Source organism: Gymnoscopelus braueri (genome assembly GCF_963280865.1).
Source record: "Gymnoscopelus braueri genome assembly, chromosome: 7".
NCBI classification, from domain to species: Eukaryota; Metazoa; Chordata; class Actinopteri; order Myctophiformes; family Myctophidae; genus Gymnoscopelus; species Gymnoscopelus braueri.
In genome coordinates this window covers 10,412,579-10,435,138 of record NC_137608.1, presented here as the reverse complement: position 1 = coordinate 10,435,138, position 22,560 = coordinate 10,412,579, and the positions used below count along the sequence as shown (strand labels likewise).

The following is a 22,560-nucleotide window of genomic DNA, read 5'->3' as shown; positions in this document are numbered from 1 at the left end:
TAATGGCCTCTTTAATTCAATTACAGAGTCATTATGTTGAAGTGTGTTTCCTCATTGTGATGAGGCCAGGAGGCGTGTCACTATTATGTCAACAAAGACAAATAGACATACAGCAAAGCTGTACATGTCTATCTATTATGAAGACTTAATCCCGTAAATCCATTATATGTTGTTGTTGTATGTCAGTGATTCTCAACCTTTTTTTAACCACTTTAACCTTTTTTATACTTTGGCTATTCAAAAATAGCAGATCTACAAGTTTACAGTGCATCACTTCGTGCCGCTCTGTGAGTTTGTAGATATGCAATTTTTTTAAATCGTGAACATTTATCTTTTAACTCAAATCTTTGCTTCTGGAGGTCCCTGGCACAAAACATGTTCAGATGGGGGTTTGCGGGCAAATATTGATCAATTTGGGGTCCTTGACATGAAAAAGTTTGAGAAGCACTTGGCTTAGGGTTAGTGTTGTTAAAACCATTTTACAAGCACCTGAGAAGGTGTCTTGCTTCATGTTGTGTCCGTAGGTGTCGGCGGGGCCCCTGGCCCTCTCCAGGGGGCCCAGGAAGTGGTCCAAACTGCTGGGGGCCCTCGCCGTGGCCCCGGGGGAGGACGTGCTCCTGGGAAGAACGGGCTTGAAGGCGGTGGGCCGGACCACAGACTTGTCAGTAATAGCCTAGAGAGAGAAGGACAAAAACAATAGAAAGATTGAGTTTATCTATCCACAAGTTTCCAGTGTCCCATGAGGCCTCGCGTGAATTATGGATGTCACTTCCTGTTGGCAGTCATTCAATTCAGTTGAGTGATCCCTGTCAGTCAACAATAATGTGGGAACACAACCTGACAGAAATCAGAAAGGGTCATATTAGTGTTTACTTACTCTACAAGATCTCCCTCCTCCTCACAGCTGATTTAAATTAATGATCAATGACTCTTAGCTGTAGCTTAACTCCTGTCCTGTCACTGTGTTTCATTCTGACTGGTTGCTGTGACACCTGCATCTCTGCACAGGGATTAAATGGTGTTTGTTAAGTGACTTCAGCGCTTGACAAGCATTGATCATTCATTTTAATCAGCTGTGTGGAGGGAGATCTTGTAAGGTAAAGGTGGCTGCATGCTACCATTTTAGGTGATCACCCTTTCACCTTTTAGGTGGAAACGTTTTCACCTAAAAGGTGATTATGATACTAGGCGCTCATAGTCCGGTGATGTCGGTTAGTAAAAACAGAAAGATGTGTTGAGGTGAGCGGTGAGTCGCTTATCTACGCGGCTAGTGGCGTCATGTTGTTGTTTTCAAACCACCGCGGTGAGAGGGTGACGACAACAATGGTAGCATGCGCCCTCCTTTAGTAGGCAGACTAATATGACCCTTTCTGATTACTGTCCCACACACCCTCTTATCCCCAGTAAGCTCCCTATAGAGCGTACCAAAAAATCCTGAGGGGGGCGTCAACAAGTTGGAGCGGCGGACATCTTTGTGGGGTATAAATAGGTTGACTTAACATTGACCCCCACAAGTATGTCTGCAGCTACTATGCCACGCCCCCGTGGTGACGACACGTTGGCCAGCACTATAGGAAACTTGTGGATCTATAAGTTATTTTTTATTTTTAGGATGCCCTGTTAGTCGATGTACTGTACCAGAGCAAGGAGCGGGACCTCCTTTTATGGACACTTTCACCTTCAGAGATGAATGTAGCCGTGCGAAGAAGAGAGGGCCGGGGGGAAGAAAAAACAACAACTTTTTCTCTTTTCTTTTCCGATATAGTCTTGTAGAAATGGAAACCACAGAGGCATGCGGAGCTGCTCTCACCACAGGCAGACTCCGCATTAAAAAACACATAAACAACTACACATAGCGGCTGTCTGGCAGAAAAACCTTGTATCTCCAATATTTAATATTTAAAGTTTTTCGTAAATCAACGCCCAACTTCTATTCCTCGTACAAGAGTCTCGCACAAAAGTAGTGAAAATTGCCAATCTGCAAGCTCACAACGCGCCGCGATGCGCCACGTTGTGAGCTTGTAGATCGGCTATTTTCATCCTTTTAAATTGTTTTATTTCGTTTTTAATAATATTAAAGAAGGAACAGTTTTGGACATAGAAGGTTTCCACCATGACAGCAAAGGAAAATTCAGAGAGAGAGGGGAGGAGTCATTTTAAAGATCAACTTGTAGTTCCACGTGTCCCGTCTTAACTGTGCCGTCGAGGAGTGTCACAAACAGTAACACATCTGTACCCGCCTCTCCTCCACTCCCCTGCCCTCCTCTTCCCTCTCCTCCTCTCCCCTCTCCTCCCCTCCCCTCCCCTCTCCTCTCCTCCCCCCTGCATCCCTCATCTCTCCCCCGTGCGCTGGCTGTCTGCTGCCTGAAGATGAATGTCCTCTCTCTCTCTGACATTAATAATGTGAGAACGCTGGCTGGACTTGAAGTGTGAGTTAGTTGGTTCAGGCTTGTTGTGGGTTCAGCATTCCTACACACTGACTTCATATGGCTGGGATGGAAGCCTGGGATGCTCTCCTCTCCTCTCCTCTCACCACGGTCGTCTCCTACATACATAGTACGCTCTCCTCTCCTCTCCTCTCACCACGGTCCTCTCCTACCTACATAGTACACTCTCCTCTCCTCTCCTCTCCCCTCTTCTCTTCTCCCTCTCCTCACACCCAGACCCATAGAGAGAGAGAGACATACAAACACAGGCCAACAGATGCTGCTGCTCCCATAAACCTAATTCATGCTCCATTGCACAACGGTATTGGCTAGCTACCTGCCTACCTCAGACCCATGGAGAGAGAGAGTTGTGTCACGCTTTGATCTCGCCGCAAAGCGGGATGTTACCTCTCCTGTAGTTCCAAACATTGGAACTTCCTCATTGAGAACTCTCGGGAGGCGCTCGGGTAGTGCAGTGATAAAGTCCCTGCCCACCACCACGGAGGTTGTGGGTTCGAATCCACCGTGGTTCCTCCGGCTTCGTCGAGTGTCTACCCGAACACAATTGGTTGTGTTCGGCCGAGGGAAGCCGGGCGGGCAGGGTGATATCGGTCATTGCGCGTACTCTTACGGGCTGGGGTGGCACCTGTCAGCAGGGAGTGTTGCGCGGGAGGAGTAGGAAAAAGGCTCTACGTCCTCCTGGTGGGGGCTCCTCACTGGCAGGTGAGTCAGTAGGATACGACAGCAGTGACAACACAGAAATGTGTGTGGGGAGGAATTAATTGGCATAACGACTAAATTGGGCAGTACAAAATAATTGGCTACTCTAAATTATTATTTTTTTAAGTAAAAAAGAAAGAGATATAAGGAGAACTTCCTCATTCCTTTCTTACAATGGGAGTCAACGCTAGTGTCGTCTCATAGTTACAGTATATCACGCTGCTCACACCACGGTCCTCCCCTGTACCTACATAGTACAATTGTTGCTGTTGGGTGGAAACCTTGTATGTCCAAAACCGTTCCTTCTTTACTTTATATCGTTGCTGTCGGGCAGAAACCTCCTATCTCCATATTTTGACCTACTTGAAAATAGATGTGCTACTTTGGATGCTTTTGAATTTGAATCCTGAAAAGTAACAGTATTGGACATATGAGGTTTCCACCTGACAGAAACGATATTGTGCATTGTATTACTACTAGTAAAAAAAAAATACATTGTTGTACTTTTTTTCCACCACTACCATCCCGGCCTTTCTCTTTATCATTCTCTCCATCTCATCTCATCTCTCTCCCTCCTCCCTCTCTCTCTCTCTCTCTCAGTCTCTCTGTCGTTCTTTCTCCGTCTACTTAGCTCCCGTTTCATCTCTGTCTCTATCCGCTCTGCTCTAGCTGGCTCCTCTTCTCTCCAGCTCTCTTTCTCTCTCTCTCTCTCTCTCTCTCTCTCTCTCTCTCTCTCTCTCTCTCTCTCTCTCTCATCCATTTGCGGTGTATAAAGGCCTATTGAGGGAGCTGTGTGCTTGCATATCGCTGTTGTCGGGCGGAATACCTTGCATCTCCATATTTCAGCGTTTCATGTTTTTTCCCCCGTAAATCGATGCCCTACCTCACCGCAACAAGAGTGTTGCACAAAGGTAGTAAAAATAGCAGATCAGCAAAAGCTCACAACTCATCGTGACATCGCGTTGCAAGCTTGTAGATCTGCTATTTTCACTAGTATAGTTTAAAATGTTTTTTTAAAAGAATCATCAACAAAAGGAACAGTTTTGGACATATGAGGTTCGCCCACCCGACAGCGAGGATATATCGTCTCTGTCAGGTGGAAACCTATTATGTCTAAAACTGTTATTTTTCCAGGATTCAAAACATTTTCAGATGGGGGTCCACGGTCAAATGAATATAAATGTAGGGGTCGGTCCTTGGTCCTTGGCATGAAAAAGGTTGGAAACCACTGCTGTAGTATGGATCAAGTAGGGCATGAATTTACGGGAAAAAAAACATCAAAAGTTATAATATGGAGATAAGAGGTTTCTGCTCCACAGAGAGGATATTATGTAGACCTGGCACAGACAGACAGGGGCTTCTCCTCAGAGGAGATCAAGGCATTCCTGGGTCATTAATCAGCGAGGAGCTGATTAGTGAGCTTGGATGTCCAATGCATTGGGGGAGATGAGAAATGGCTGACTATACCTATCGTCTCTGTCGAGTGGAACCCTCACATGTACAAAAACAGTAGCTTTTCCCCCTCGCCGGGCGGAAACCTTGTATCTCCATATTCCGTATAATTAATGCCTTATAAGACAAAAGCCACACATTTTGACCCGATGGTCAAGATTCAATTTATCCCCTGAGCAAGCAGGCAGGCTCTATTAGCTCAATGGTATAAAAATAATCTGCACTTACGCAGGAAACCGGGTTCAAATCCGGGGTAGAAGAGGAAAGTTACATAATAAAGCTTTAATAGCTCATATATGTAGTGATTCCATGTCCAGTGTACCATAGTACAAACCCATGACCCATGACATGTGTACTGTATGTGACCCCAGTCTAATTATGTAGGCTACCATGTCTCACAGAATCTCCTTATTAAACATTCTCATGTCACGCGCTGTTGGACCGTGTTAGCGGGTCGCCCCACTTTTAGTGACAGTTGGAACTGCCAGATATAAATAAATAAATGAATCACCCAGTGCCAGCGATTTTTCGTTTAACTTACCTTTTCAACTGGTCACAGAATATTTATCTCCAGTATGATCAATCCCCCGAACATTGATAATCACGGAGGGTTTCACTGTGCTTCCACAACAAAACAAAGAAAGAGTCATCGCGACCCCCCATTCTCTTATTATAGGCCGTTGAAAATAGCACGTCTCGCCAAAAATGCTGGGGAAAAAAAGGAACTCAAGATACAGCCGTTTCCCCACATACGCTAACCAGGAAGTGGATGGAGCTGTAAATCTTGTGATCACGTGATCTCCTAGATCTCTCTGTGTCTGAGCCTGAAATAGTGGCTCATAGGTTGCGGAAGAGCGCCCTCTAGTAGAAAACCACTGAAAACACTCGTCAAACTCGTGTTTGGCACTGTGGACCAAGTGCCAACTGACGAGTTTACTCGTCCATGGCAGTGAAAGAGTTAATTTTAAGCGTAGACTGTAAAAAAAAAAATGGACAAAGGGAGCCATAACACCCATTGGTTTCTACTTTCTATCCGTTTTGACTGAGGCCACTATTTCAGCCAATTCAAATCCACCATCTTGGAATTTCCGGTCCCAAAATGTAACCGGAAAATGAATGCTATTGGTCGGAAAGGTGAGTGAGGGCGGGTCTTCACTCAGTACAACCAGTAAAAGCCCTGGAAGCATATACCCTATATTTATAATTCATTTCAAAATAAATGGGACCATCATTTACAAAAGAAAGCATATCATGGTAGTTGAAAGAAGACTTTAAACTAGCGACTGAACGCATCAAGTATTTATGACGATGTTTACTAAGGTAATACAATCAAGTGTAAAGTCTGGTCAAATACCCGTTGAGTTGAATGGCATGAAAAGTCTTCTGCAACCAGCAGCAGGGGAAATCGCGACACCTTCTGGGCCATTAATGACAGCCGCAGCGTTTTCAGTAGTTCCGCATTGGCCTCATTTCCAGTGGAGAGAGCTTGCCGCCTGAGTGTATACCATAGTAAAAACCCATGACCCATGACATGCATGTGTACTGTAGTGGTCATCTCTAGTGAAAAACAACTAACCAACCGCACCGCTGTCTGTCTGTCGCGGGAACAGCTCGCACTCCCGTCCTGTGTACGGGGGGAGGGGACGGGGGGGGCATGAACAGCTTCAGGAAGTGAACGGGTTCGTTCACGTACACGCCAAAGAACTAGTTATTTTGAACGAATTGATCATGAACAATAGACCCATCACTACTGTATGTGACCCAGAGAGTCACATTATGTAGGCTGCCATGTCTTACAGAATCTCCTCATTATACATTCTCAGTCACGCGCTGCTGGACCATGTTAGCAGGTCGCCCCACTTTTTGTGACAGTTGGATGTTAAAACTTAAGTCCCTCTGCATGCATGTGCAAACAGCAACAGTATCATTATTTGAGCCTGTGTCTCAAAGAATAGTAGTGCATGCCTGAACAAAAATCATAATCTCACACCCACTCCTTTTGGATGTCTGGTCTGTTTTGCCACAGTGGCAGCGCCATTAGCAGAGCATCTACTAGAGGTGACTGGGTAGCACCAGTACCACACTTCAGAAACACAGCCTTTATAGTCGGTCTGCGTTCTCAGTTAAAGTAGTGGGGAAGTGGTATTCAATACCCATAAACATTTAGAATCTCAGAAGGCTTTTGCAATGTTTAAATTAAAACCAGCCTCGAGATTTTGGCTAAACTCAGCACAAATGTGTCACCGCCAATGTTTGCCTTGTTTTTCATTGTTTGGGTTTTGTTTGGTCATGTTTCTACTTTAATCTCACACTGGTTTGGACTGTTATGTACCGTGTTGTTTTGTATTCTGTTGCTGTCGGGCAGAAACCTCGTATCTCCATATTTCAACTTTTTATGTTTTTGTTTTATACAAGAGTGTCACATAAAAATGGTGAAAATAGCAGATGTACAATCTCATAACGTGTCATGATGCGCCGCATTTGAACTTGTAGATCGACTATTTTCACTATTTAACTTAACAAATATATCTCTAAACTCTAAAATGTTCAGGAAATGACAAAAACAAAACAAAAAGTGGAGTTAGGAGGTTTTGTTCATCATTGATAAGAACAGCTGAATGGACCTCAAAGCTCACAATGAGGTTGGAGGTCAAAAGGGGGTGGAGCCCGGAGTCAGCAAAACCAGCAAACTCCACCCTCCTTTAACTCCACCCCCCTTTGGTGGAGTTAGCTGGTTTAGCATGAAGTTTGAGGATCCAATGGAGTTAGCTGGTTTTGTCAGAAGCGCTTTTTAATACTTTTCATTTTTTTAATCAACACACAGACAAAGGGTGTTCAATAGCACTGACTTATGGGAAAAAACTGCAAAAGCGGAAAAATTTAGTTAGCTGGTTTCAGCCGGACAGCAAAGAAACGATTTTGGACATAAAGGTTTCCCCCCTGACAGTGACAATTTGCTGTTCTGTGCTTGTTTTTCTGTCTAACCTGCCCAAGGAGGGACAACAGAAATGAGTAAATGAGTTGCAAAACAACATTTTATATAGAAATTAAATTACATGAAATTGAATGAAATAAATATTGCCTAGTGTAGTGTAACATAATAATTTAGTATTATGAAGAGGAGTGTTTGAAGCTATCGGTCATCATGTTAATTGTATTTGTACACTCGCTTTATCTCAATTACTGTTTCATTCAGTTTGTTTTATTATCGTTTGTTTTATTCTGTTAACTTGCAATGTAGTCGAGCTGCTGCTTCTGGCACTTACAGCCGCGCTGATGAATCTCCGTGGACACAAATACCTGCATGTGTATATCTTTCTCACATCGCGGTTTTTCTTTGTTTACCTCATACTTTACACTGTGTTTATCTCTGTTTACTTTCATTGTCTCGGGCGTTTTTTTTCCCCTATTTATTCTTCATACCGCAGCTGTTGTATAACAACCGACCCCCCTCCCTCCCTCTGCCCCACCCCACCTCACCACCACCCTTCCGGCATATAAATTCCACTTTTATCTTATCTTATGTTAACAATATAACAGTGACAGCAAACAAAACAGTGTGTGTGAGTGTTTACCCTCTCAACCGCCGTTTTCCCTGACATGGGAGGCAGCTTGGGAGGAGGAGGCAGCCTGCTGCTGCCGTCTGATTGGTCCATGTTGTTGTCGCTGCTGCTGCTGGTCCCGCCTCCCTCTAAATGGTCCTCCAATGAGCTGCCGCCGCCCCGCTGGTACGCCGACCTGGGTTTTTGGGTCACCTTGGGTCAAGAGAACGAGGGAGCGGAGAATGAACATATCGTTGTTGTCGGGGCAAAAACCTCTTAACTCCATATTTTAACTTTTTGTGTTTTTTTCGTAAATAAACGCCCTACTTGATCATACTACAACGTCACACGAAAGCATAAAAAGTAGCAGATCGGCAAGCTCGAAACGCGGCACGAAGCAACGCGTTTTGATCTTGTAGATCTGCTACTATTGCTATTTTTTTATTTGAATCCTGAAAAGTAACAGTTTCCACCCGACAGAGATGATATTATGCATGTTTTTATATTTATGATTATGAGATTCAGGACAAAATATGACACACAAGAGAGGTGTGACAGCTAGAGCAGCTCTTATTCACCTGTTTCCTAGGCTGTGTGTTTTCCACTTCCTGTCGGATTTCATTGGATATCATTAGTCATCTGACCAGTTTCATTGGATTTCATTGGATCAAATCGACAGGAAGTGGAAAACACACAGGAAGTGGAAAGCCTAGGAAACAGGTGAATACAGACACATTTACTCTCTTGTCGCAGCAGTGCACATGCATATATGAAATGTATTGTTATGCTTGTAACATGTATTCCTATAGACGATCTGCCGCAATCATAACCGCATGCGGTGTCAGAATGCACACCGCAGCAGGAGTCTGACACCACAGCGCTCTGTGGATTTGTCTCTAGTCCCACAGAAGGTGCACATTCTGTTGTGACTGGAATCCCTTGCAAAGGCTAAAATGTAATTTAGATAATGGTAGCATATTATGTAGACAGATGCCAAGTCATTAGTAGACCTGGCATCCTATAGTGTGTATAGTTTCAATGTACAGAATATTGTTTTATTTTATACTGTTTAGACTGATGATAGGTTCTTGGTTTACCTATGATCCTATAGATTACTATCTCTATTGCATTTGATGAATTACCATGTGTTTTCCTTGCTTACTGTGAGTCGCTCTGGATTAAGATTGTCTGCTAAATGCCTACATTGTAATTGTAAATTGTGATAACCTTTTTGTTTATCTGAACAGTCAGATACTCTTATGAGGAAGTGGCCTAGTTGAAGCCTAGCTGTGTAGTATGGGTGATTGGTGCCTGAAGATCTGATTGAAGGGAGCCTAGCTGATTGATTAGAGCATGGGGAGCATCTTGGGGTGGATTGCCATTCTACTGTGGTTGGTTGATTAGAAATCGAAGGGTTGGAGTATATTACGGGGAACAGCTCTGTAGGCTCTGCCATGGGGAGAGGTTGACACTTCTGTTCATTTGTGTTGTTGATTTTTGAGTTGCTTTTCTTCAGTTTTTCCACTTTTTGTGAAAAATCGTTGTTTTCTGCAAGTCTGCCTCCTGGTCCATTTCTGACATTATTTTGTTCACGGTTTTCACTGACTTTGAGCCGATCTACACACCAAGCTAAGTCCTGTCTACCCTACTATATGGTTCTGAATATTGGAGAACAACAGACTCTCCACAAACTGTCAACCTTCCACACCAATAGCGTACGGAAAATACAGTGAATATTCTGGCCCAAAACCATCTCTAATCAACACCTTCTTAGCCTGTGTAAACAGGACTATCACTGGACACCAGACGGTAAACGTAAAAGAGGCCGACAAAAGAACACCTGGCGTAGGACAGTGGAGGGAGAGCTGAAGAACCTGCATCACACCTGGGGTTCTATAAAGACGCTGACCGAACAGACAGGAGTGGAGATCCTTTGTTGCTGCCCTACATGCCAGCCGGCATAAAGGGCAGTAAGTAAGTAAGTACACTCCCACTCGGTTAAAATGTAATTATGTTATTTAGACAGATGCTAGGTTCTTGGCCTCTCTCTGCGTTTGATGTTTGTCGTCGTCCCCCCCCCCCCCCGCCACCCAGTCCCCGGACCCCCAATTTGAGAACTACTATAATTAGGCACAAACTCCTTCAGCTCATCGACCGACTCACCTTGATGTAGAAGAAGTCCTCGCTGTGTCCTGAGCGGGAGTGGGACAGGGCCTTGGAGGGCTGATTAGACGAAGTCGAGGACGAGGCCCCCTGGGTGAAACCGTACTTCAGTAAACCGTCCAGGCTGCGACCCCCTGGCCTCCTCTGTCGCTGGTTGCCGGTTCCCTTCTTCAGTGTGCACTCTGAGGCCTGGCAGTAAGGGTGGTGCAACAGTTAATTCAACTGATGTATTGAGTACAATAAAAAAGTTGCTTTACAGTATGTTGCTATATCAGTGGTGCTTCAACTTTTCCATGTCGAGGACCCGCAAAATTGTATGTATTTAAAATGTATTTGGCCGCAGACCCCCATCTCAAAATATGTTGTTCCAGGGACCCCCCAGAAGCACAGAGCAGAGTTAAAAATGTTTGCTTCAAAACAACAATTTGCACACATTTTCCACGATTAAAAAAAACCCAGCAGATCTCAAAGGAATCTTAAAATGATGCGTTCCCAGTCTTAATGGATTAAAGGCCATATAGTTGCAGCCCCTACAGTATACCTGGCAGTGTTTGCTGTTGAGGCTGTGGCCGTTCAGGAGGCTGCCTACACTTCCCATGATCCCGCAGGGCATAGGTGAGGAGGGGGGCAGGGCGGGGCTGGAGGAACGGTGACGGACAGTTTACACAGTGGTGGTGATGTGAGGACTGGTGTCATGACCCCGGGATAGAGCTGTCACCGCTGGCTTCATCTGCAAGAAAAAGCACGGGGAAACGTGAATATCAGACTTTTACCTGTAACAAAGTATACATTGTGGTATTGATACTTTTACTTGAGTAAAACATTTGAGTACTTCTTCTGGTTCTGGAACCGTTTTCCAGAACAAGTTTTTATCAAACTGTCCAGAGCTGGTATGTGGACTTGACCTCTTGACCTCTTTTCAAGGACCACCATAACTCTTGAGAATGTACAAATGGAACCAAGTGGACCCACCATAGCCATAGAAATCGTTAAAGGGAACTAGTTATTAGGGAATCAAACCATTGGGACGGAATTGTTTAACCCCTTAAGACCGGGAACGCATCTGTCATTTTAGATTTGAAAAATAGCAGCTCTACAAGCTCATAGCGCGGCACCAAGTGCCTCGCTATGAGCTTGTAGATCTGCTATTTCTTTTAAATTATGAAAATGTGTGCAAATCTTAACATCAAATCAAACATTTGAAACTCAAATCTTTGCTTCTGGGGGATTCTACAAATATCTTCTAAATCCTAACTGTTACAACATAAAAAAAACGTATGTTGTTATAATCAGTGGTTCTCAATTTTTTTCATGTCAAGACCCCCAAAATGATATGTATTTGGCCGCGGACCCCCATCGCAAAATATGTTGTTCCAGGGACCCCCGCCCCAGAAGCAAAGTTTCGCTTAAAAAAGATAATATATATTCAAAGATTTGCACAAATTCTCACGAGTTTTAAAAAATTGCAGATCTACAAGCTCATAGCGCGGCACTCGGTGCCGCGCTATGAGCTTGTAGATCTGCTATTTTTTTGAATAGCCAAAGAAATCTTAAAAAATGACACAGATGCGTTCCCGGTCTTAATGGATTAAGGAACCTTAAAAATGTTAAAAAATAAATAAATCCTAAAGGATCCCAACAACGCTTTAGTGTTCAGTTCAGACGTGCAGGTGTTCTCACACATTTGCAAAACAAACAAAGTGAGGTGAAAAGAGAGAGAGAGAGAGAGAGAGAGAGAGAGAGAGAGAGAGAGAGAGAGAGAGAGAGAGAGAGAGAGAGAGAGAGAGAGAGAGAGAGAGAGAGAGAGAGAGAGAGAGAGAGAGAGAGAGAGAGAGAGAGAGAGAGAGAGAGAGAGAGAGAGAGAGAGAGAGAGAGAGAGAGAGAGAGAGAGAGAGAGAGAGAAAAAAACGAAAGAAAGGCCCAGTGTTGTTGGCATTCCGCCCGGCTTTGTTCGCCTAGATTTATGGCACAGCCGTTGATCTTGACAAATAACCCTTTGGGTGCCCTTCCTCTAAACAAACTTGTAATTAGGCTGCTTCAAATCTACTCAACACTTGGCGCATAGTGGTACAGCAACCGGCAACCTGGAATTATATTACTATAAAATACTTCTTCTATTGTTTGCCAGCTATTTTGACAGGTGCTATAGCGGGAGAGAGACCACGCAACCACAATGCAAGATTAAAAGTTCTTTGAGAGCACAGTTGAGTATATTTCCTGCCGGAGCTCAATTGTTTGACTTTGATTCATGTTTTTTTGTTTGTTTGTTTGTTTTGGGTTTGTGCAAACGAGATCGAACTATGAATGCTGAAAGCATTATGGACAGATTGAAAGTTGAGTGTTTTATTTTTCTCTCCACACCTTCTCGTACTTACAACCCTCAAGATGTGTGTTGCTTCTTAGAGTTACAATTCTGGATCTGCTACTGCTGGTGTAACGTAATTTAAGTACTCAAGTACTGTACTTGAGTATTTACAATTTTCAATAGGCCTACTTTTTCTTCTACCCCATTACACTTCAGAGGAAAATATTGTACTTTTACTCCACTACAATTATATGAAAACTTTAGATACTAGTTACTTTCTAGATTGTGATTGTTATTACAAAACACATATATTTCGGCCATTTGAAAATAGCAGAACCCTAACAACCCCACAATACTTGTAACAGACTATTTCTACAATAGGGTATTGATACTTTTACTTAAATAAATAAAAATAGTCCTTCTAGCCATCACTGCCAGGATGTGTGTTGCTTCTTAGAGTTACAATTCCGGATCGGCTACTCTTGTGTCCACTGTTATGTCCTGCTTAAAGTTTACACACCGGGGAGGAATAAACTAAACAGAAAATTGACAGTTGAGTATTTAAAAAGACAGTTGACGATGCCTCATTCATGCAAGTTGATTTACTGGTTACCCAATAAGAGCGGGCACCAACCAAGGTAGAGTCGGCAACCTCAATGTTAACCCCATTTTGGGCGGGAACCCCTATTTGTAACTATACCTTTCAGGACGGGAACCCCTTTTGGGGTTCCTGTTGCTATGTACAGTATATAGCAAGTTACATTTCTGTCATTTTTTTTAAATATTTGAAGTTTTTCAGAAAACTTAGAATGTTTAGAATCGGCCTCAGGTCTAAATGGGTTAAATTGGCTACATTTGACAATTGACGCCTAATATTTCTACAATTGCTACAAAACCTGAATAGCCATATTCATAATAGTCCCTTTTGGGTATAGAAATCGTTTTAAAGCGAAACTTTTTGGGTATAGAAATCGTTTTAAAGCGAAACTTTTAAAACAAGACTTTGAAGGTAAAAATCTCTGATCATGATGTACCCTGCATGTTCAGATCATGGATACTTTACATTACTTAAGACCATTTTCCAAATTATAATTTTTTAAACATTAGCAAAACATAACCAACCCACTCTTCCTCTATCTGATTTATTTCCTTTTGACCTTTAAAAAAAAAAAAAAAATGGCATTACTTTATCACCATGTGATACTAGCGTTCTGTGCACATGCACTCATAACACAAACAACAGTTTGATAAAAATGTATTTCCGGGCGAATTAATTGCACCCCCCCCCCCCCCCCCCCCCCCTTATGGGCCTTTTTAAGTGGAACCAGGTCCCAGATGTTAGCCTAACTAGCTAATGTGCTTCCAGCCCACGGGGGAAAAGTCCTCTCCATAGTTATAAGTAAAGTAGCAGAGTGAGATGAGAGGGACTCCAAACTGGCCGAGCACTGAAGCTCCCTATAACCACCTGGTCCACTGCCTTTAAGCACTTTATAATGGTCTGGGCCCGGGCTACAAACAAAAGCACCGAGGCCACACAGCAGCCCCGCCGTAATTGCTGGCGTTTCCTGAGTGGGTAGGTTACACTTAGCTTCAGGCTAATCCGTGGCTAATCACTGTTTCTGCACAGCCGGTGCTGGGGAGGACACACTGAAGCTGTCAGCGCCATGGCATTGTTCTGAGCCTGGCTTTAACACATTAAGACCCGGAACGCATCTGTGCTATTTTTACATTTCTTTGGCTATTCAAAAAAAGCAGATCCAGAAGCTCATACCGCGGCACAGAGTGCCGCGCTATGAGCTTGTATATCTGCTATTTTTTGAAAATTCCGAAAGTGTGCATATCTTTTGAATGTGTATTTTTGTAACCGAACATTTGTAACTCAAATCTTTGCTTCTGGGCATTCTACAAATGTCTTCTAAATCGTAACAGTTTTTTGAAAAGAACCTTATATTGCCATAATATCAGTGGTTCTCAAACTTTTTCAAGTCAAGGACCCCAATGTTTTTTTTGCCGCGGACCCCCCCATATCAAAATATGTTGTTCCAGGGACCCACAGAAGCAAAGATTTGAGATAAAAATGTTTAAAAAAATATATATATATTCAAAGATTTGCACACATTTTCACGTTTTTTCACGATCTACCAAGCTCATACCGCTTCACCTCGGTGCCGCGGTATGAGCTTGTAGATCTGCTATTTTTTAATAGCCCAAAGTATAAAATAAAGGTTAAAGTGGTTACTCAAGATGTGCTGCCGAGTTTAATGGGTTAAAAGCAGCACGGAGCTAGGGGGAGGAAGGGGAGGAGGAGGAGGAGGGAGGTGTTGAATGGGAAGACGACTGAACAACAACAAGCCGTGGCGAGTTTTCATCCTTCACAAGGCGGAGAGGAGAGGAGAGGGGAGGAGGGGAGGAGAGGAGAGGAGAGGAGAGGAGAGGAGAGGAGAGGAGAGGAGAGGAGAGGAGAGGAGAGGAGAGGAGAAGGAGAGGAGAGACAGCGGCGGTGGCGGTGGCGGTGAGCCATGAGGCCTGATAGATGTGTCATCATCAGTGGGAGGGAATTAACATGAACGGCTGCTAGACAGATAGCTAACAATTATCGTGGCTGTCGAGGTGGGGAAACCTCGTATATGTTCAAAGCCATTACTTTTCAAGAAGTGTCAAATTAACTGTGTGTTTCCGATTGGATCCAATGCAGTAATATTACCTATGGTGGAAAAAGTACTCATTTTTTTTTGTCAAATGCACATATATGGAGATCAACATGCACCTGATGTCAGAAACAACAGAAATCATTCAACATGAACTGATGTCAGACGAAACGGAAGAGGCACAAGGGGCCCTCCTGTCAACTATATGGAGTCAAATGCAATTTGACTGTGAGGGAGTATTGGCCCTCATAGTATTTATAAAAACCCACAGAAAGACTGTTGCATCCCTATTTTGGACGGGCATTTTTTTAAAATGTCCTCTTTTATAAAAAGGTGAGATATGGAGATACAAGGTTTCGATCTACAAGCACACAATGCGACGCATTGTTAGCTTGTAGATCTGCTATTTTCAAAGAGTTTTGCACATTTTATACATTTTTGAAATGAGACATTCTGCATAATGAGTACTTTCTACTTTTGATACTTTAAGTATATTTTGATACAATACTTTTGTACTTTCACTCAAGTATATTTTAATTCCAAACATTTACTTGTAAGAGAGTATTTTCACATTGCAGTATTGCTACTTTTACTTTAGTAAATCATGTGAGTATTTTTTCCACCACTGAAAAAAAAATAACATCCAACCGGAAAAAAGTCGGTCCACCAGCACAGAGGGAGGCTGCAGGAATGGAACCATGGAGAAAATGTTTATCCTTTTCTGTTTGTTGTGAATTATGTGATGTGATGGTGGGGGAGAGAAGAAGAGAAGAGAAACTGTGTGGGCACAAAATTTCATATTGCAAGGAGCCTTCATAAGCATATAAAAGCCAGCGCACGCTGACAGCTACTTGGAAACCGTCCAACTCAGCCAGACCCCAAACATCAAATCACAACAAAGCTTTTGATTCGGGGGATGAAAATGCAAAAAAAAATCTGCACAGCTGCACAGCTTCTGAAAGCTGTGAATAATGGCACATAATGTGCTTAAATTAGTACCTGGTGCAAAGTGCAAAGCAGTGCAATTCCACATGGCACTGGGTTGTAAACAGAGCTCCCCTGACGTGGAGTCATGACGATGACAGCCCTGTCTGGGTGGTCGGCCACGTTAAAGAAACCTATCCCAGAGAATGAAACTCTCTCTCTCTCTCTCTCTCTCTCTCTCTCTCTCTCTTGCAACCCAACCAACCATCACTCCTTGATATTAGCATTCAATACTGACATGAGGTCTACAGCCATAAAACAATGGATTTTACTTACTGTCTGCTGGGGCACACAACTAATCGCCCCCCACCTCTAGCAAGGCTGCTGCTGCTGCAGGGCTATCCAACCACAGAGTCCTGGAGACAGGCTAGAGCAAGACAAGGCTCTGTGTGTGTGTGTGTATACGTACGTGTGTGTGGTGTGTGTGTGTGTGTGTGTGTGTGTGTGGGGGGGTGTCTGTGTGTACGTGTGTGTGTCTGTCTGTGTGAGTGTCTGAGGGAGCATGTGTCCCTGACTGAACCAGGAGGAGCAAGTGAAAACATAACACTATCACACACCAGCCAGGAGGGTCTTCTTGTCTGTCTGTGTGTCTATTGGAGGAGGGGGTGGGGGTCTTGGTTTTCCAAAAGCCTGCCTTTCTAGTCAGCGGGAAACCTGGCTGTGGCTTTGCATTATAACCGACATCATGTAAATTTCAATTTTGTTTGTGCGTGTGCGTGTGCGTGTGCGTGTGCGTGTGCGTGTGCTTGTGTGTGTGTGTGTGTGTGTGTGTGTGTGTGTGGTGTGTGTGTGTGTGTGTGCGTGTGTGTGTGCGTGTGTGCGTGTGTGTGTGTGTGTGTGTGTGTGTGTGTGTGTGTGTGTGTGTGCTTATAGGGAGATGTTCTGTGGGACTTCTGGGACCCCCACCCACCCACCCCTACACCCCTACACCCCCCCACTCACACCCCAAGGGAGCCAGTGTACAACATGTGCTCCCCATAGAACCGGCACACGCCGCTCAAGTGATTAACTCCTCGCCTTCACAAAGGATCCTTTACACCCCCCCCCCCTTCCCTCCCGCCCCCCCCTCGTCCTCCCTCTGCTCGCCCCGTTATCACCCCCCCCACACACACGCCTCTCCATCGACTAGCTGTGTAATAACCATTCATCCTTTCCCTCCCCTTTCCTACTACCACCCTCCCCTCTATCAATCCTTCTGCCCCCCTCCCTCCCTCCCTCCCTCCCTCCCTCCCTCTCTCTCTCTCTCTACACACATCCATCCCTGCTCCCTGCCCCCCCCCCTCCCCTCGCAACCTGCCCGTACCCCTCCCTGAACAAACAACACTTTGGCTTGAAGAAGAGAGAGAGAGTGAGTGAGCAGTGATGGAAATGTACTCACATTTTTTACTTAAGTAAAAGTATCAATATACTGCAATGTAGAAGTGCAAGTAAAAGTCCAGAATTCAAAATTTACTTTGAATTTAGTAAAAGTACAAAAGTATTGGTATCAAAATGTAATTACAGTATCAAAAGTAGAAAGTACGCATTCTGCAGAATGTCCCATGTATAAAAATAGATTGTAGATTTGTTTGTAGATATTTTTTGTAGAGATTTGCTTGTAGATATTTTCAAATGGCCGAAATGTACAAATGTACATAATGTATATAGGGCTGAAGTGGGTAATGGATGTTTTTGTAATAATAATCGAAATCTACAAAGTAACTAGTAACTCAAGTTTTCAAATAATTGTAGTGGAGTAAAAAGTACAATATTTCCCTCTGAGATGTAGTGGAGTAGAATAAAAGTACTGACAATTGGAAATACTCCAGTAAAGTAAAACAAAGACATCAAAATTGTACTTAAGTACAGTACTTGAGTAAATGTATTCCACTGCCCGCACCCCTCTCTGAACAAACAACACTGTGGCTTGAAGGGAGAGAGAGTGAGTGAGAGTGAGGGAGTAAGTTGAAAAAAAAGGCCCCGCTTTGCCTCTCTGGTTTGTCTCTTTGTCTGTTGAAGTGTGCTGCTTCTCCTTTTGTGTGTGTGGAACTCTTGTCCTGCCAGTTGATGTATTCTCCCTGAAGCGGGTCCAAGGACCATATTTGAGTGTTAAATAAATGGCTACTCCTCACAATAAGAGGGACTATGGAGTATGTGCTGCTGCGCTTTTATAGTGATTTATACCCGCCGTAGTGCCTCTCGTGCCTGTTTGTTCACGCTCGCGCGGCGCGCGGGCACACACGCGCGCGGGCACACACGCACACACATGCACATACTCGCACGTTCGTATTAGCCTACTATTCTTCTGAGGACATAAGAATTTTAAGGACAGCATTGAAAATGGCTGAAAATAACTGAAAGCAATGCTTCAAAGTAGATGCAAGCACACACACACACACACACACCACACACACACACACACACACACACACACACACACACACACACACACACACACACACACACACACACACACACAGGGGCTTGTGTCCCCATTAGTATAGAAAAACAAACACACACACACACACACACACACACACACACGCACACACACACACACACACACACACTCAGTCACACAGCCAGAGTCCCGAATATCGAAGCCGCCTGAAGCCCCCCCCCTCCCCCCCTCCCCCCTCCCCCCTTCCCCCGCCCCCCGAACGCCGTTGTTGACAAAACAGAAATATAAATCCTAACATTTTGGTTCTGTATTAGATAAAGGTCTTTCTCCCTCATGAGTCAAAATCCATGACAGAAAAGCAGTCAGAGGGGATGTTTTTGCTCGCCGCTTAGAGAGATGGAGCCACTATCGATCCACCAAGGATATCGTTACAAACAGCATACCCCGATATAGAAACATCTGTCCTCTGGAAAGTCAACTCGGAGCGAACGGTGCGTGGGAATCCACTCAACGACAGGGGGTTCTTCTGATAAAGGAACAATGATAATATTATCCTGTGACCTTGGCCTGCATCAATCAGATCAATCAGAGTTGCATTATAGTTTACATTACAACCATAATGTGAGTTAAACTAGTTTCCTCACAAAGTGCTTTAAAAAAAGTCGATTGGGGCCCTTCATAATACCTTCCACTGAAACCATATCTGTCACACAGATCCTGTGTTAATCTAACACTGAGAGAGTGTACAAATGGGACAGTTTTGTTTGCTTTCAGAGTGTAATTGGACAGTGATGATTTTACTGTTATCATGGGCAGTCAAGGTTCAAGGTTCGAGGAACTGTGTTGTGTTGCAGGTACATCAGAGTAAAATGCGCTTTTCTTTGGGGATTTTGGACATTGCAGCAGCATAGAGACTGATAAGCAACAACAGCAAAGATACAGTAAAAAAAAGCTGCAATGTTTACAAGAAGCCCAAGAGACACATCGACCGTCCTTGGCGCCATCTTGGTTTCCAACTCCACTACATTTCAAAGACAAATATTGTTAGCCTGGGATAGCCAGACTATATCAATGTATAGACAGAGCTCTGGCCGATTCGTCTGGTTAAACTATTGTACTTTTGACTCCACTCCACTACATGTCTAGGAAGGGAAAAAGTACATTATGAATTAACTACATAAAGCCTACGGGTATTTCAAATAGTGACAATAGCACATCTACAAGCACACAAAGCATTGCGAGACGCAACGTGTTGTGAGCTTACAGATCTCCTGGAAAATCGTAGGTTTTTGGAGGGAAAATGTCTTCATTTTAATACAGCAATGCATTGATGTTTTTGTGCTTTGTAATTTTGTACTTTTGAATACAGCATTATATTTTTACTAACTCAAGTAACACAAATTTGACTGAGAAACTTTCACCTGCAGTTGAGTAATATTTGACAAGGAATATCTATACTTTGACTCAAGCAGCGGGGTTGAGTACTTTGTCCAATAACTGGTCATATTATAGTCTTTCAGGAGCCTTCCCATTGTTCCCCAATTATAGTCCAGTTCAGCCCCAAACCCTGTGAGAACAATCAACCATCCAGGTTCACTTTAATTCCTCCATTCAGGTCTGACAATCTGTCAGCTTAATTGGGGAAGAAAGCACGTTGAAAGTGAGAGCTGAGAGTTGAATATAACTTTTATTATACTTCATCCATGGACGTTTTAACCCTTTAAGACCTGAGAAGATTCTAGAAATTTCTTCTAAATCCTAAAAAAAATTGAAAAAAAACCCCACTTTTCTTTTTCCTCGATTTTTCAAAAATAGCAGATATACAAGCTCGTAGCGCGGCACTCGGTGCCGCGCTATGAGCTTGTATATCTGCTATTTTTGAATAGCCTAAAGAAATCTAAAGTGACACAGATGCGTTCCAGGTATCAATGGGTTAATAAGCAGTTAAAAATGATCTGACCCCAACAGCTTTTGAGGGGACAAAAGATGATTTAAGACCTTTGGTGATGAGACTAGTGGGGCCTCTGAGAGGGTGTGTGTGTGTGTGTGTGTGTGTGTGTGTGTGTGTGTGTGTGTGTGTGTGTGTGTGTGTGTGTGTGTGTGTGTGTGTGTGTGTGTGTGTGTGTGTGGTGTGTGTGTGTGTGTGTGTGTGTGTGTGTGTGTGTGTGTGTGTGTGTGTGTGTGTGTGTGTGTGTATGGCTATCAGGGGTGTCAGCTGGTCCTCTGTTGGAAGAGGGCTTTGTGTCAGACAGGTCAGCTGGGACTGAAAAGGGCACACGCGCCTGCAACCCCCCTCGCCCCTCTGCAACCCCCCTGCCCCCCTGCAACCCCCCCCGACTATATTCAGATACGCATTCATGCACACACACACACACACACACACACACACACACACACACACACACACACACACACACACACACACACACACACACACACACACACACACACACACACACAATTTTATGATGCCATTTCTACACATTTGTTGCCCTTATTAACCCTAAGTAAATGTAATTTTCCCATCTCTTTTGTACATACAGCATAGTGTTTATATTTGTTATGTATAAATGTGTACATTTGTATGCTATGTTGAAGAATTGAATATTTACCACAATAGAAAAATATGTCCATATGGACATAGTCCCGAGGACTTTAAAAAAAAAAATCCTTTTAGCTTTAATGTCTTACTGTACCGCCGTGCTGTTTACATTTCTGACTAAATAAAGTATTCAATCAATCAATGTGAACTTGTAGATTGGCTATTTTCGGTTGCATGATACTGAGTATATAAATCTGGCATACTGTAATTCCAACCCCAAAACCCTCTAACCTCTGGCCCTCTCTGACAGGTTCAGCTGCTGAAACACTCATTCATGCATTCATCACCTCCCGGCATGATTACTGCAACATAGTATCCTCACACGGCACCAGCTCCTCCAGTGTCCTCAATTAAACTCCAACACATATCACACCCGTCCTCCTCCACGACCTACACTGGCTTCCTTCCTGTCAAACAAACAATCCACTACAAACTCCTGCTTATTAAGGCACTCAATAATCTGGCTCCCTCACTGATCTTCTCCAACATTCTGTCCCCTCCGGTGAAGGGTCGTTCATGATCGATTCGTTCAAAAGAACTAGTTCTTTGGCGTGAAGGGGGGTGGGGGCGGCATCGGCAGCGTGGAAAATTGTCGCTTCACCGACGCGTTTCACCGTTTTAGCGCTCCTTCAGCCGCCTTTGCTTCTAAATGTCGGTGCTGTTGCGGCGATAGTTGAGTCTTCTTTCAGTTTCTCCCCGCCATTTGGTGCCCCCCCCCAAGGTTGGTGCCCTGTGTGCAGCACCTAAAGCCCTTCCATTAAGTCGGCACTGCACACACACACACACACACACACACACACACACACACACACACACACACACACACACACACACACACACACACACACACACACACACACACACACACACACACACACAGAGCATGGCCAATCCATTAGTACAGCCTATTGGACGGCGGCAGCAAAGTGGCCTAAAGAAGTGGGATTTATACTTCTTGCTGCACACTGACCATGAAATTGGGTGCCGTTGTCACTGTTAACATTGACGCACCCTTAAGGCAAACCATACCGCCACGGAGCCAGATGGCAACGCTTTGATTCACAATGTCTCCTATGCTAATGTCTAACATGTGTGTGTGTAAATCTATCTAGTTTATTGTGTCTATCTTTTTTGCCGGGGGTCAAACATAAGCCAGGTATTGTTTGTTGTTCATTATTGTACAGTCACAAAGACTCCATCTTGTACGATGCCACCTGTTCAGGCACCACAGAAACTCCTCCCTGTCTACAAGTGTTTATGTATACTACTTTATGATTTTGCAATAGATTAAAGGTTTCATGACATGCTGGTTTACAAAACATTAAAAGTCTTTATCAT

General features: G+C 43.8%; 1 protein-coding gene across 1 annotated transcript in view; it reads right to left on the bottom strand.

The window, feature by feature from the left end:
* Positions 1-22,560, bottom strand: part of lzts1 (leucine zipper, putative tumor suppressor 1) — a 42,229-nt gene that overhangs the window by 5,013 nt on the left and 14,656 nt on the right. The window contains exons 2-5 of the mRNA XM_080432943.1: positions 10,845-11,033; positions 10,304-10,492; positions 8,174-8,353; positions 490-673 (exon numbers count right to left, since the gene is read on the bottom strand). Of these exons, the coding sequence (XP_080289069.1) occupies positions 490-673; positions 8,174-8,353; positions 10,304-10,492; positions 10,845-10,916 (625 nt within the window). The 5' untranslated portion in view covers positions 10,917-11,033. The remainder of the gene's footprint in view (positions 1-489; positions 674-8,173; positions 8,354-10,303; positions 10,493-10,844; positions 11,034-22,560) is intronic.